Genomic DNA, 14,935 nt, shown 5'->3' with positions numbered 1-14,935 from the left:
AGAGAGCTGAGAGGAACAGAGACCTCTTAAATACATGCACTGGATAATTAGCAGAACAGTATTGAGAGCTGGAACCTCTCACCTAACCGTGAAATACATTCCCTCCCCGGGCAGAGAGGCAGGGAGAGAGCGAGAGCGAGAGAAGACGCTAGAAAATAGCTTAAATGTATAATTAATTTCCCCCCCGGCAACAATCGTCATACAAATTCCGTTGTATGTAATGTGAGCTGCAGGAGTAATACCCAGGCCTGCACCACACACACACACACACACACAGTACACATACCCAGGCCTGCACCACCCACACACACACACACACACACACACACACACACAGTACACATACCCAGGCCTGCACCACCCACACACACACACAGTACACATACCCAGGCCTGCACCACCCACACACACACACACAGTACACATACCCAGGCCTGCACCACACACACACACACACACAGTACACATACCCAGGAGGAACAAAAAGCCAAGCACAACGGATACAGTATGAAAGGACTGCAATTGAACGCTGTCAAACTAGCACATCAAACATTCACCCTGAATTGTTCTTCATAAAGGGTCCTCTGCTCTCACTGGGAAAGATATGGAGATGGATATTGTGAACACTCTGACCCAGCAGAGAAACCCATTCTTACTGTCTACTCTGTCTGTCATACACACTGACTGAAATGTGAAAAATAGTCTATTACCCCCCACTATCCTTTTCCCTGCTTCCAACTGAGGCAAGAAACAATACAGCAACGAGTGTGGTTACCTGCACACAATAATGTGATTACTGTGGATAGTCAGATTAATGTAATAGTTTGATTAAAATGTTTACATGCAATGCAAGAAGAAGGATTTCCCTAATAATCCTGTTTCTATGGACACATCTGAAATCAGGCTACCTGATGGCACTCTGATAAATGCAGAAAACCACCAATCAAAATAAACCATGTTATTTTTGGTAAGCCTATTTGATTCTGAGTTGGGACATATACAGTTTGTAAACTACTTCTAAGACTCCTACAATCAGTTGTTGTAAACTCACTTCACTCGAGCTAAAGAGGGAGGCTCGCTCAGCTGGTGCTGGTTCTGGTTCTGGCCCGCGCAGATCAAATACACTGCTGGAACGCCAATTAAATAAACACTTAACACAGCACGTCCTAATAATTCAAAAGATTGCTCAGAAAACCAGGTGTATGCTTACTTCGATGTTGACCTTACGCTGATTAAGATAAGCAGAGTAAGGTGTTAACATGACTATTGCCATAATCAGTTTAATATCGAATAATGAGGGTGTATGTAAACGTACTCCACGTGTTTGTCAACATGACTAGTTAATAAGGCATGAACAAACTGGTTTCCTATGTTCTACTGTATGTTCTACTGTATGTTCTACTGTATGTTCTACTATATGTTCTACTGTATGTTCTACTGTATGTCTGCAATAGGAAACATCCCTGGACCAGATACAATCAAACAGCAGAGGAATTCAGAGTGTTTGTGTTAATTCCCCCACAGCCCTACTGAGTAGAGAGATAATGATGTTCCCATGTAGGCACAGAGAAAGAGGAGCAGAGTGTGGTGAGGAGATGGGATGGGAGGAGAGGGGCTTGGAGGAGTGTGGAAAGGAGATGGGATGGGACGAGAGGGGCTTGGAGGAGTGTGGAGAGGGATTTGTAGGAGTGTGGAGGGGGGCTTGGAGAAGTGGTCAGAGGAGAGGTGCTTGGAGGAGTGGTCAGAGGAGAGGTGCTTGGAGGAGTGTGGAGAGGAGAGGGGTTTGGAGGAGTGTGGAGAGGAGAGGGGTTTGGAGGAGTGTGGAGAGGAGAGGGGTTTGGAGGAGTGTGGAGAGGAGAGGGGCTTGGAGAAGTGGTCAGAGGAGAGGTGCTTGGAGGAGTGTGGAGAGGAGAGGGGTTTGGAGGAGTGTGGAGAGGAGAGGGGTTTGGAGGAGTGTGGAGAGGGGCTTGGAGGAGTTTGGAGAAGTGGTCAGAGGAGAGGGGTTTGGAGGAGTGTGGAGAGGAGAGGGGTTTTGGAGGGTGTGGAGAGGGGTTTGGAAGAGTGTGGAGAGGAGAGGGGTTTGGAGGAGTGTGGAGAGGAGAGGGGTTTGGAGGAGTGTGGAGAGGAGAGGGGTTTGGAGGAGTGTGGAGAGGAGAGGGATTTGTAGGAGTGTGGAGAGGAGAGGTGCTTGGAGGAGTGTGGAGAGGAGAGGGATTTGTAGGAGTGTGGAGAGGAGAGGGGTTTGGAGGAGTGTGGAGAGGAGAAGTGCTTGGAGGAGTGTGGAGAGGAGAGGGGTTTGGAGGAGTGTGGAGAGGAGAGGGGTTTGGAGGATTGTGGAGAGGAGAGGGATTTGTAGGAGTGTGGAGGGGGGCTTGGAGAAGTGGTCAGAGGAGAGGTGCTTGGAGGAGTGTGGAGAGGAGAGGGGTTTGGAGGGTGTGGAGAGGGGTTTGGAGGGTGTGGAGAGGGGTTTGGAGGGTGTGGAGAGGGGTTTGGAGGGTGTGGAGAGGGGTTTGGAGGAGAGGGGATGGGAGGAGTGTAGAGAGGATAGGGGCTTGGAGGATGGTGGAGAGGGACTTGGAGGAGTGTGGAGGGGGGCTTGGAGAAGTGTGGAGAGGAGAGGGGTTTGGAGGAGTGTGGAGAGGAAAGGGACTTGGAGGACTGTGGAGAGGGGCTTGGAAGAGTGTGGAGGGTTGCTTGGAGGAGTGTGGAGAGGATAGGGACTTGGAGGAGTGTGGAGAGGGGCTTGGAGGAGTGTGGAGGGTTGCTTGGAGGAGTGTGGAGAGGGGCTTGGAGGAGTGTGGAGGGTTGCTTGGAGAAGTGTGGAGAGGATAAGGGGCTTGGAGGAGTGTGGAGAGGGGCTTGGAGGAGTTTGGAGAAGTGGTCAGAGGAGAGGTGCTTGCAGGAGTGTGGAGAGGAGAGGGGTTTGGAGGAGTGTGGAGAGGAGAGGGGCTTGGAAGAGTGTGGAGAGGAGAAGTGCTTGGAGGAGTGTGGAGAGGAGAGGGGTTTGGAGGAGTGTGGAGAGGAGAGGGGTTTGGAGGAGTGTGGAGAGGAGAAGTGCTTGGAGGAGTGTGGAGAGGAGAGGGGTTTGGAGGAGTGTGGAGAGGAGAGGGGTTTGGAGGAGTGTGGAGAGGAGAGGGGTTTGGAGGAGTGTGGAGAGGAGAGGGGCTTGGAGGAGTGTGGAGAGGAGAGGGGTTTGGAGGAGTGTGGAGAGGAGAGGGGTTTGGAGGAGTGTGGAGAGGAGAGGGGTTTGGAGGAGTGTGGAGAGGAGAGGGGTTTGGAGGAGTGTGGTGGGGGTTCAGAGTGCTGCTATCCTAAAGCTCTACTGGTGATGACAGGGGCCTGCTGACTGACTAACAGGACAGGACAGGGGCCAGAGAGCAGAGCAGCACAGTAACGCCACTACCAAACAGACCTTTAAAGGGACAGATACTGTACCTCAGACCAGGATAAGATACCTACTGGGGCTGATACTCCCTGAATAACTGTACATTATTGAGACCTACTGGCCTCAAGTGTTTGGTGCATGTGTGTTATGAAATAGCAGATGAGAGGTACAGGTAAGTATGAAGTCACATTGCCCACTTAGTGTTCTTGTTAATTAAATTGGTTAGCATGAAGGGCCCACACTAAAAACTCACAGGTCAAAGCGACATAGCACGCCAGGCAGGGCCAAAGCAGACATTAGGAAGAGCCGGTCTTGGTCCAGATTGTATAGGTTTTTTGATGAATTTTTGTGCTTTTAAAGAAAGGATCCAGACTGATGTGGTAAGAATGGAGTGTTATAACAGCCCACCAGTCTGACACTAATCAGAGGGAGCACTGCCCACGTTGTCTGGCTTGCCCACACAGGCCCCTGGCTGTGTGACTGTCTAACTCTGTAACCAAGGTGAAGCAACTTTATCTAATGCCTGTTAGTTAGCATTTCCTTAACAGTTGTAAACCTCCTTCATATAGTTGAGTCGGGAGTTTACATAAACTTAGGTTGGAGTCATTAAAACTTGTTTTTCAACCACTCCACAAATTTCTTGTTAACAAACTATAGTTTTGGCAAGTCGGTTAGGACATCTACTTTGTGCATGACACAAGTCATTTTTCCAACAACTTCTAATTCACAGTATCACAATTCCAGAGGGTCAGAAGTTAACAAACACTAAGTTGACTGTGCCTTTAAACAGCTTGGAAAATTCCAGAAAATGATGTCATGGCTTTAGAAGCTTCTGATAGGCTAAATGACATAATTTGAGTAAATTGGAGGTGTACCTCTGGATGTATTTCAAGGCCTTCCTTCAAACTCAGTGCCTCTTTGCTTGACATCATGGGACAATCAGAAGAAATCAGCCAAGAGCTCAGAAAAAAAGTTGTAGACCTCCACAAGTCTGGTTCATCCTTGGGAGCAATTTCCAAACACCTGAAGGTACCACATTCATCTGTACAAACAACAGTATGCAAGTATAAACACAATGGGACCACGCAGCCGTCATACCGCTCAGGAAGGTGTCTCCTAGAGATGAACGTACTTTGGTGCGAAAAGTGCAAGTCAATCCCATAACAACAGCAAAGGACCTTGTGAAGATGCTGGAGGAAATGGGTACAAAAGAATCTATATGCACAGTGAAACAAGTCCTCTATCGACATAACCTGAAAGGCCGCTCAGCAAGGAAGAAGCCACCGCTCCAAAACCGCCATAAAAAAGCCAAACTACGGTTTGCAACTGCACATGGGAACAAAGATTGTACTTTTTGGAGAAATGTCCTCTGGTCTGATGAAACAAAAATAGAACTGTTTGGCCATAATGACCATTGTTATGTTTGGAGGAAAAAGGGGGAGGCTTGCAAGCCGATGAACACCATCCCAACCGTGAAGCACGGGGGTGGCAGCATCATGTTGTTGGGTTGCTTTGCTGCAGGAGGGACTGGTGCACTTCACAAAATAGATTGGCATCAAGAGGATGGAAAATTTTGTGGATATATTGAAGCAACATCTCAAGACATCAGTCAGGAAGTTAAAGCTTGGTCGCAAATGCGTCTTCCAAATGGACAATGACCCCAAGCATACTTCCAAAGTTGTGGCAAAATGGCTTAAGGACAACAAAGTCAAGGTATTGGAGTGGCCATCAAAGCCCTGACCTCAATCCTATAGAAAATTTGTGGGCAGAACTGAAAAAGCGTGTGCGAGCAATGAGGCCTACAAACCTGACTCAGTTACACCAGCTCTGTCAGGAGGAATGGGCCAAAATTCACCCAACTTATTGTGGGAAGCTTGTGGAAGGCTACCCAAAACGTTTGAACCAAGTTAAACTATTTAAAGGAAATGCTACCAAATACTAATTGAGTGTATGTAAACTTCTGACCCACTGGGAATGTGATGAAAGAAATAAAAGCTGAAATAAATAATTCTCTCTACTATTATTCTGACATTTCACATTCTTAAAATAAAGTTGTGATCCTAACTGACCTAAGACAGGGAATTTTTACTAGGATTAAATGTCAGGAACTGAGTTTAAATGTATTTGGCTAAGGCATATGTAAACTTCCGACTTCAACTGTATATCCAGTCTGTTTCTCAATTCATGCAGCATGGTTGGACTGTGAGGTAGCTGGTAACAGTATTTTCCATTCGGTGACGAGCTAGTTCCCACCCTTGCCCTCTAGTCTTACCTTGAAGGCATACTTGCGGCTGATGTGGTCATCAGGCTCCACAGGGGCGATTACATAACTGGGCAGGGGGATGCTCCCCAAAACCGTCTCCTCTCTGCTGTCTAGAGGGACACACACACACACAAGCAGGTGATCATTATCACACAATACACAACAACCCACAACCCACACACACACCTCACCGCTGGCCCACTGCCTTGACTACTTTAATGATTCTACCTGTTTATAAATAGCATGACATAACTGCTTCATCAATGCACCATTATGTTCCTGCATGGTGATTCATGACTGTGGGAAATGTAATTGGAGAGACATAATTCAAGGATGATTCAAGGAGCCGCTGTGGTGGCAGGCAGCAGGACTGGAGGCTTATCTCTAGCTCAGTGTGATGAATGGCGGAGAGGTGAAAGAAAGAGGGAAATAGAGATAGAAAGAGACAGAAGAGGAGAGAGAATAGCCTGTGGCAGAACAGAACCTTGTCTAATTGCAGTCATGTCTCTCTGATTGAAAGGTTTAGCTCCACTAAGAGACAGACGACTTGGAATTAAGAGGACTGGCTTGGATTTCATAACCAAATCAATTCACCCTGCGACTATTTTAATTAGTCTCAATTAAACCCTGTGCCTGTGTGCCTGTGTGCCTGTGTGCCTGTGTGCCTGTGTGCCTGTGTGACTGTGTGCCTGTGTGCCTGTGTGCCTGTGTGCCTGTGTGCCTGTGTGCCTGTGTGCCTGTGTGCCTGTGTGCCTGTGTGCCTGTGTGCCTGTGTGACTGTGTGCCTGTGTGCCTGTGTGCCTGTGTGACTCACCTTTGTAATAAAACAAGCAGTAGTCGGACAACACAAACCACTTCCTCTTCCACAGTCTCATTCCAGAGCTGTCCTGGAGGGGGAAACACAACATGGAATGTAAAGCCCTCTCAGCAATACAACATCACATTCTAATGCACATTCTAATTAAAAACCATAGCTGGGGAATATACACTAAAGTACCCATTTACAGGGAGAGGGAAAGCACAAGAAAATTCATAAATTTCATTAGTACAGCCAGTAATTGTGTTCCCCCTGAACAGAACAGGGTTCATGTCCTGCCAAGATAGGAGCTCCAGTAGGTCTAACTAACTCCTTATGAGTCGATGACGTGTTACCATGTCAGGGTCATAAATCTCACCCCCTCTGGCCTGCCTCAGGGGTGTTACACCCCCGTGCCAGCCGCGCCAGGGGGCATGAGTCAACAGGAGACAATCACCCTGGGTGTGGTCCTCTTATACCTCACCCCTAAAGAGACATCTCTCTCATGCTCCCTCCGTCCCTCCGTCCTCTCGGTAAATAGAGATCCATAGAAGGGATTCATAATGAGAAATGATGACTGTCGTTCCCTGTTTACTCAGCCAGAGTCCACAAGGTCACAGTCATTAATACTGTAGTACATTCTCATAGACCTGGACTCTCATCATTACTTAGCCTGGATTATGCATTAAGTGGAAGGCCACTGTAAATGACATGACATAATATGACAGAGATGTAATATCGACGTGAGATGTATGTGTGTTCCCGTTAGAGTGGAGGACAGTTTACCATAAGACCCCAACACCATGCCCTTAGCTATAGCTACAGTCATTGAGTTATACTCTTAGCCATAACTATGGAGATTCCTCTGAACCATACAGTAGCTACAGTGACTGAGGTGGGGTGATGTGGAGGGCTCACCTGTTTGTAGAGCCATCCCCTGACCACCACAGGGATATTGGGGTTCCTCTTGATGGCTTGGTCCCTCTTGCCGAAGCTGTGTACCTTGCCACTACTCCTAGAGCCCTGCGGCTGGAAAAACAAACACGTTGGTTATGAACGGGGTTTCCTTTATATACTGGTTTACAAACAACATCTGCTATTAGCTGCCCAGGGGGCTCAGTGGTAAGGAGCTGTGTGAAAGAAATGTGGTATTACAGACACAACCAGTAGGAACAGGAGCTGGTTAAACAGGAGCATGTATCAAAACAATATGACCATTGAGTCCCACGTTTATAGAGATCATTAGGTGTTACTGTATGACCATTCAGTCCCACGTTTATAGAGATCATTAGGTGTTACTGTATGACCATTGAGTCCCATGTTTACAGAGATCAGTAGGTGTTACTGTATGACCAATGAGTCCCATGTTTACAGAGATCATTAGGTATTACTGTATGACCATTCAGTCCCATGTTTATAGAGATCATTAGGTGTTACTGTATGACCATTCAGTCCCATGTTTACAGAGATCAGTAGGTGTTACTGTATGACCATTCAGTCCCACGTTTATAGAGATCATTAGGTGTTACTGTATGACCATTGAGTCCCATGTTTACAGAGATCAGTAGGTGTTACTGTATGACCAATGAGTCCCATGTTTACAGAGATCATTAGGTATTACTGTATGACCATTCAGTCCCATGTTTACAGAGATCAGTAGGTGTTACTGTATGACCATTCAGTCCCATGTTTATAGAGATCATTAGGTGTTACTGTATGACCATTCAGTCCCATGTTTATAGAGATCATTAGGTATTACTGTATGACCATTCAGTCCCATGTTTACAGAGATCATTAGGTGTTACTGTATGACCATTCAGTCCCATGTTTATAGAGATCATTAGGTGTTACTGTATGACCATTCAGTCCCATGTTTATAGAGATCATTAGGTGTTACTGTATGACCATTCAGTCCCATGTTTATAGAGATCATTAGGTGTTACTGTATGCCCATTCAGTCCCATGTTTATAGAGATCATTAGGTGTTACTGTATGACCATTCAGTCACATGTTTATAGAGATCATTAGGTGTTACTGTATGACCATTCAGTCCCATGTTTATAGAGATCAGTAGGTGTTACTGTATGACCATTCAGTCCCATGTTTATAGAGATCATTAGGTGTTACTGTATGACCATTTAGTCCCATGTTTATAGAGATCATTAGGCGTTACTGTATGACCATTCAGTCCCATGTTTTTAGAGATCATTAGGTGTTACTGTATGACCATTCAGTCTCATGTTTATAGAGATCATTAGGTGTTACTGTATGACCATTCAGTCCCATGTTTATAGAGATCATTAGGTGTTACTGTATGACCATTCAGTCCCATGTTTATAGAGATCATAAGGTGTTACTGTATGACCATTCAGTCCCATGTTTATTGAGATCATTAGGTGTTACTGTATGACCATTCAGTCCCATGTTTACAGAGATCATTAGGTGTTACTGTATGCCCATTCAGTCCCATGTTTATAGAGATCATTAGGTGTTACTGTATGACCATTCAGTCCCATGTTTATAGAGATCATTAGGTGTTACTGTATGAACATTCAGTCCCATGTTTATAGAGATCATTAGGTGTTACTGTATGACCATTCAGTCCCATGTTTATAGAGATCATTAGGTGTTACTGTATGACCATTCAGTCCCATGTTTACAGAGATCATTAGGTGTTACTGTATGACCATTCAGTCCCATGTTTACAGAGATCATTAGGTGTTACTGTATGACCATTCAGTCCCATGTTTATAGAGATCATTAGGTGTTACTGTATGACCATTCAGTCCCATGTTTATAGAGATCATTAGGTGTTACTGTATGACCATTCAGTCCCATGTTTATAGAGATCATTAGGTGTTACTGTATGCCCATTCAGTCCCATGTTTATAGAGATCATTAGGTGTTACTGTATGACCATTCAGTCACATGTTTATAGAGATCATTAGGTGTTACTGTATGACCACTCAGTCCCATGTTTATAGAGATCATTAGGTGTTACTGTATGACCATTCAGTCCCATGTTTACAGAGATCATTAGGTGTTACTGTATGACCATTCAGTCCCATGTTTATAGAGATCAGTAGGTGTTACTGTATGACCATTCAGTCCCATGTTTATAGAGATCATTAGGTGTTACTGTATGACCATTTAGTCCCATGTTTATAGAGATCATTAGGCGTTACTGTATGACCATTCAGTCCCATGTTTTTAGAGATCATTAGGTGTTACTGTATGACCATTCAGTCTCATGTTTATAGAGATCATTAGGTGTTACTGTATGACCATTCAGTCCCATGTTTATAGAGATCATTAGGTGTTACTGTATGACCATTCAGTCCCATGTTTATAGAGATCATAAGGTGTTACTGTATGACCATTCAGTCCCATGTTTATTGAGATAGTTAGGTGTTACTGTATGACCATTCAGTCCCATGTTTACAGAGATCATTAGGTGTTACTGTATGCCCATTCAGTCCCATGTTTATAGAGATCATTAGGTGTTACTGTATGACCATTCAGTCCCATGTTTATAGAGATCATTAGGTGTTACTGTATGACCATTCAGTCCCATGTTTACAGAGATCATTAGGTGTTACTGTATGACCATTCAGTCCCATGTTTATAGAGATCATTAGGTGTTACTGTATGACCATTCAGGCCCATGCTTATAGAGATCATTAGGTGTTACTGTATGAAGATTCAGTCCCATGTTTATAGAGATCATTAGGTGTTACTGTATGACCATTCAGTCCCATGTTTATAGAGATGATTAGGTGTTACTGTATGACCATTCAGTCCCATGTTTACAGAGATCATTAGGTGTTACTGTATGACCATTCAGTCCCATGTTTACAGAGATCATTAGGTGTTACTGTATGACCATTCAGTCCCATGTTTACAGAGATCATTAGGTGTTACTGTATGACCATTCAGTCCCATGTTTACAGAGATCATTAGGTGTTACTGTATGACCATTCAGTCCCATGTTTACAGAGATCATTAGGTGTTACTGTATGACCATTCAGTCCCATGTTTATAGAGATCATTAGGTGTTACTGTATGACCATTCAGTCCCATGTTTATAGAGATCATTAGGTGTTACTGTATGACCATTCAGTCCCATGTTTATAGAGATCATTAGGTGTTACTGTATGCCCATTCAGTCCCATGTTTATAGAGATCATTAGGTGTTACTGTATGACCATTCAGTCACATGTTTATAGAGATCATTAGGTGTTACTGTATGACCATTCAGTCCCATGTTTATAGAGATCATTAGGTGTTACTGTATGACCATTCAGTCCCATGTTTACAGAGATCATTAGGTGTTACTGTATGACCATTCAGTCCCATGTTTATAGAGATCAGTAGGTGTTACTGTATGACCATTCAGTCCCATGTTTATAGAGATCATTAGGTGTTACTGTATGACCATTCAGTCCCATGTTTATAGAGATCATTAGGTGTTACTGTATGACCATTCAGTCCCATGTTTATAGAGATCATAAGGTGTTACTGTATGACCATTCAGTCCCATGTTTATTGAGATCATTAGGTGTTACTGTATGACCATTCAGTCCCATGTTTATAGAGATCATTAGGTGTTACTGTATGAACATTCAGTCCCATGTTTATAGAGATCATTAGGTGTTACTGTATGACCATTCAGTCCCATGTTTACAGATATCAGTAGGTGTTACTGTATGACCATTCAGTCCCATGTTTATAGAGATCATGAGGTGTTACTGTATGACCATTCAGTCCCATGTTTATAGAGATCATTAGGTGTTACTGTATGACCATTCAGTCCCATGTTTACAGAGATCATTAGGTGTTACTGTATGACCATTCAGTCCCATGTTTACAGAGATCATTAGGTGTTACTGTATGACCATTCAGTCCCATGTTTATAGAGATCATTAGGTGTTACTGTATGACCATTCAGTCCCATGTTTATAGAGATCATTAGGTGTTACTGTATGACCATTCAGTCCCATGTTTATAGAGATCATTAGGTGTTACTGTATGACCATTCAGTCCCATGTTTACAGAGATCATTAGGTGTTACTGTATGACCATTCAGTCCCATGTTTACAGAGATCGTTAGGTATTACTGTATGACCATTCAGTCCCATGTTTACAGAGATCGTTAGGTGTTACTGTATGACCATTCAGTCCCATGTTTACAGAGATCGTTAGGTGTTACTGTATGACCATTCAGTCCCATGTTTACAGAGATCATTAGGTGTTACTGTATGACCATTCAGTCCCATGTTTACAGAGATCATTAGGTGTTACTGTATGACCATTCAGTCCCATGTTTACAGAGATCATTAGGTGTTACTGTATGACCATTCAATCCCATGTTTACAGAGATCATTAGGTGTTACTGTATGACCATTCAGTCCCATGTTTACAGAGATCATTAGGTATTACTGTATGACCATTCAGTCCCATGTTTACAGAGATCATTAGGTGTTACTGTATGACCATTCAGTCCCATGTTTACAGAGATCATTAGGTATTACTGTATGACCATTCAGTCCCATGTTTACAGAGATCATTAGGTGTTACTGTATGACCATTCAGTCCCATGTTTACAGAGATCATTAGGTATTACTGTATGACCATTCAGTCCCATGTTTACAGAGATCATTAGGTGTTACTGTATGACCATTCAGTCCCATGTTTACAGATATCATTAGGTGTTACTGTATGACCATTCAGTCCCATGTTTACAGAGATCATTAGGTATTACTGTATGACCATTCAGTCCCATGTTTACAGAGATCATTAGGTATTACTGTATGACCATTCAGTCCCATGTTTACAGAGATCATTAGGTGTTACTGTATGACCATTCAGTCCCATGTTTACAGAGATCATTAGGTATTACTGTATGACCATTCAGTCCCATGTTTACAGAGATCATTAGGTGTTACTGTATGACCATTCAGTCCCATGTTTACAGAGATCATTAGGTATTACTGTATGACCATTCAGTCCCATGTTTACAGAGATCGTTAGGTGTTACTGTATGACCATTCAGTCCCATGTTTACAGAGATCATTAGGTGTTACTGTATGACCATTCAGTCCCATGTTTACAGAGATCATTAGGTGTTACTGTATGACCATTCAGTCCCATGTTTACAGAGATCATTAGGTGTTACTGTATGACCATTCAGTCCCATGTTTACAGAGATCATTAGGTGTTACTGTATGACCATTCAGTCCCATGTTTACAGAGATCATTAGGTATTACTGTATGACCATTCAGTCCCATGTTTACAGAGATCATTAGGTGTTACTGTATGTTTACAGAGATCATTAGGTGTTACTGTATGACCATTCAGTCCATGTTTACAGAGATCATTAGGTATTACTGTATGACCATTCAGTCCCATGTTTACAGAGATCATTAGGTGTTACTGTATGACCATTCAGTCCCATGTTTTACAGAGATCATTAGGTGTTACTGTATGACCATTCAGTCCCATGTTTACAGAGATCATTAGGTATTACTGTATGACCATTCAGTCCCATGTTTACAGAGATCATTAGTGTATACTGTATGACCATTCAGTCCCATGTTTACAGAGATCATTAGGTGTTACTGTATGACCATTCAGTCCCATGTTTACAGAGATCATTAGGTAGTTACTGTATGACCATTCAGTCCCATGTTTACAGAGATCATTAGTGTGTTACTGTATGACCATTCAGTCCATGTTTACAGAGATCTTAGGTATTACTGTATGACCATTCAGTCCCATGTTTACAGAGATCATTAGGTGTTACTGTATGACCATTCAGTCCCATGTTTACAGAGATCATTAGGTGTTACTGTATGACCATTCAGTCCCATGTTTACAGAGATCATTAGGTGTTACTGTATGACCATTCAGTCCCATGTTTACAGAGATCATTAGGTGTTACTGTATGACCATTCAGTCCCATGTTTACAGAGATCATTAGGTGTTACTGTATGACCATTCAGTCCCATGTTTATCAGAGATCATTAGGTGTTACTGTATGACCATTCAGTCCCATGTTATCAGAGATCATTAGGTGTTACTGTATGACCATTCAGTCCCATGTTTATAGAGATCATGAGGTGTTACTGTATGACCATTCAGTCCCATGTTTATAGAGATCATTAGGTGTTACTGTATGACCATTCAGTCCCATGTTTCACAGATCATTAGGTGTTACTGTATGGACCATTCAGTCCCATGTTTACAGAGATCATTAGGTGTTACTGTATGACATTCAGTCCCATGTTTATAGAGATCATTAGGTGTTACTGTATGACCATTCAGTCCCATGTTTATAGAGATCATTAGGTGTTACTGTCCCCTGTTATTTACTGTATACCATTCAGTCCCTGTTTACTAGATCATTAGGTTTCTGTATGCCATTCAGTCCCATTTACAGAGATCATTAGGTGTTACTGTATGACCATTCCAGTCCCATGTTTACAGAGATCATTAGGTATTTACTGTATGACCATTCAGTCCCATGTATTACAGAGATCATTAGGTGTTACTGTATGACCATTCAGTCCCATGTTTTAGCAGCGATCATTAGGTTGTTACTGTATGACCATTCAGTCCCATGTTTTAGCCATGATCATTGGGTAGTTACTGTATGACCATTCAGTCCCATGTTTACAGAGATCATTAGGTGTTACTGTATGACCATTCAGTCCCATTTACAGAGATCATTAGGTGTTACTGTATGACCATTCAGTCCCATGTTTACAGAGATCATTAGGTGTTACTGTATGACCATTCAGTCCCATGTTTTTAGAGATCATTAGGTGTTACTGTATGACCATTCAGTCTCATGTTTATAGAGATCATTAGGTGTTACTGTATGACCATTCAGTCCCATGTTTATAGAGATCATTAGGTGTTACTGTATGACCATTCAGTCCCATGTTTATAGAGATCATAAGATGTTACTGTATGACCATTCAGTCCCATGTTTATTGAGATCATTAGGTGTTACTGTATGACCATTCAGTCCCATGTTTACAGAGATCATTAGGTGTTACTGTATGACCATTCAGTCCCGTGTTTATAGAGATCATTAGGTGTTACTGTATGACCATTCAGTCCCATGTTTATAGAGATCATTAGTGTTACTGTATGACCATTCAGTCCCATGTTTATAGAGATCATAAGGTGTTACTGTATGACCATTCAGTCCCATGTTTATTGAGATCATTAGGTGTTACTGTATGACCATTCAGTCCCATGTTTACAGAGATCATTAGGTGTTACTGTATGACCATTCAGTCCCATGTTTACAGAGATCATTAGGTATTACTGTATGACCAATTCAGTCCCATTGTTTATAGAGATCATTAGGTGTTACTGTATGAACATTCAGTCACATGTTTATAGAGATCATTAGGTGTTACTGTATGACCATTCAGTCCCATGTTTATAGAGATCATTAGGTGTACTGTATGACATCAGTCC

At 42.9% G+C, this 14,935-nt stretch overlaps 1 protein-coding gene across 2 annotated transcripts in view; it reads right to left on the bottom strand.

The window, feature by feature from the left end:
* plekha7b (pleckstrin homology domain containing, family A member 7b) overlaps positions 1-14,935 on the bottom strand; it is a 168,755-nt gene that overhangs the window by 43,556 nt on the left and 110,264 nt on the right. For both annotated transcript variants that reach the window (XM_038995443.1, XM_038995448.1), the window contains 3 exons: positions 7,363-7,473; positions 6,463-6,535; positions 5,658-5,758 (listed from right to left, as the gene is read on the bottom strand). In XM_038995443.1, coding sequence (XP_038851371.1) covers positions 5,658-5,758; positions 6,463-6,535; positions 7,363-7,473 — 285 coding nt within the window. The remainder of the gene's footprint in view (positions 1-5,657; positions 5,759-6,462; positions 6,536-7,362; positions 7,474-14,935) is intronic.

This window comes from Salvelinus namaycush, chromosome 1 (genome assembly GCF_016432855.1).
Source record: "Salvelinus namaycush isolate Seneca chromosome 1, SaNama_1.0, whole genome shotgun sequence".
Lineage (NCBI taxonomy): Eukaryota > Metazoa > Chordata > Actinopteri > Salmoniformes > Salmonidae > Salvelinus > Salvelinus namaycush.
This window is presented reverse-complemented; position numbering and strand designations above follow the sequence as displayed.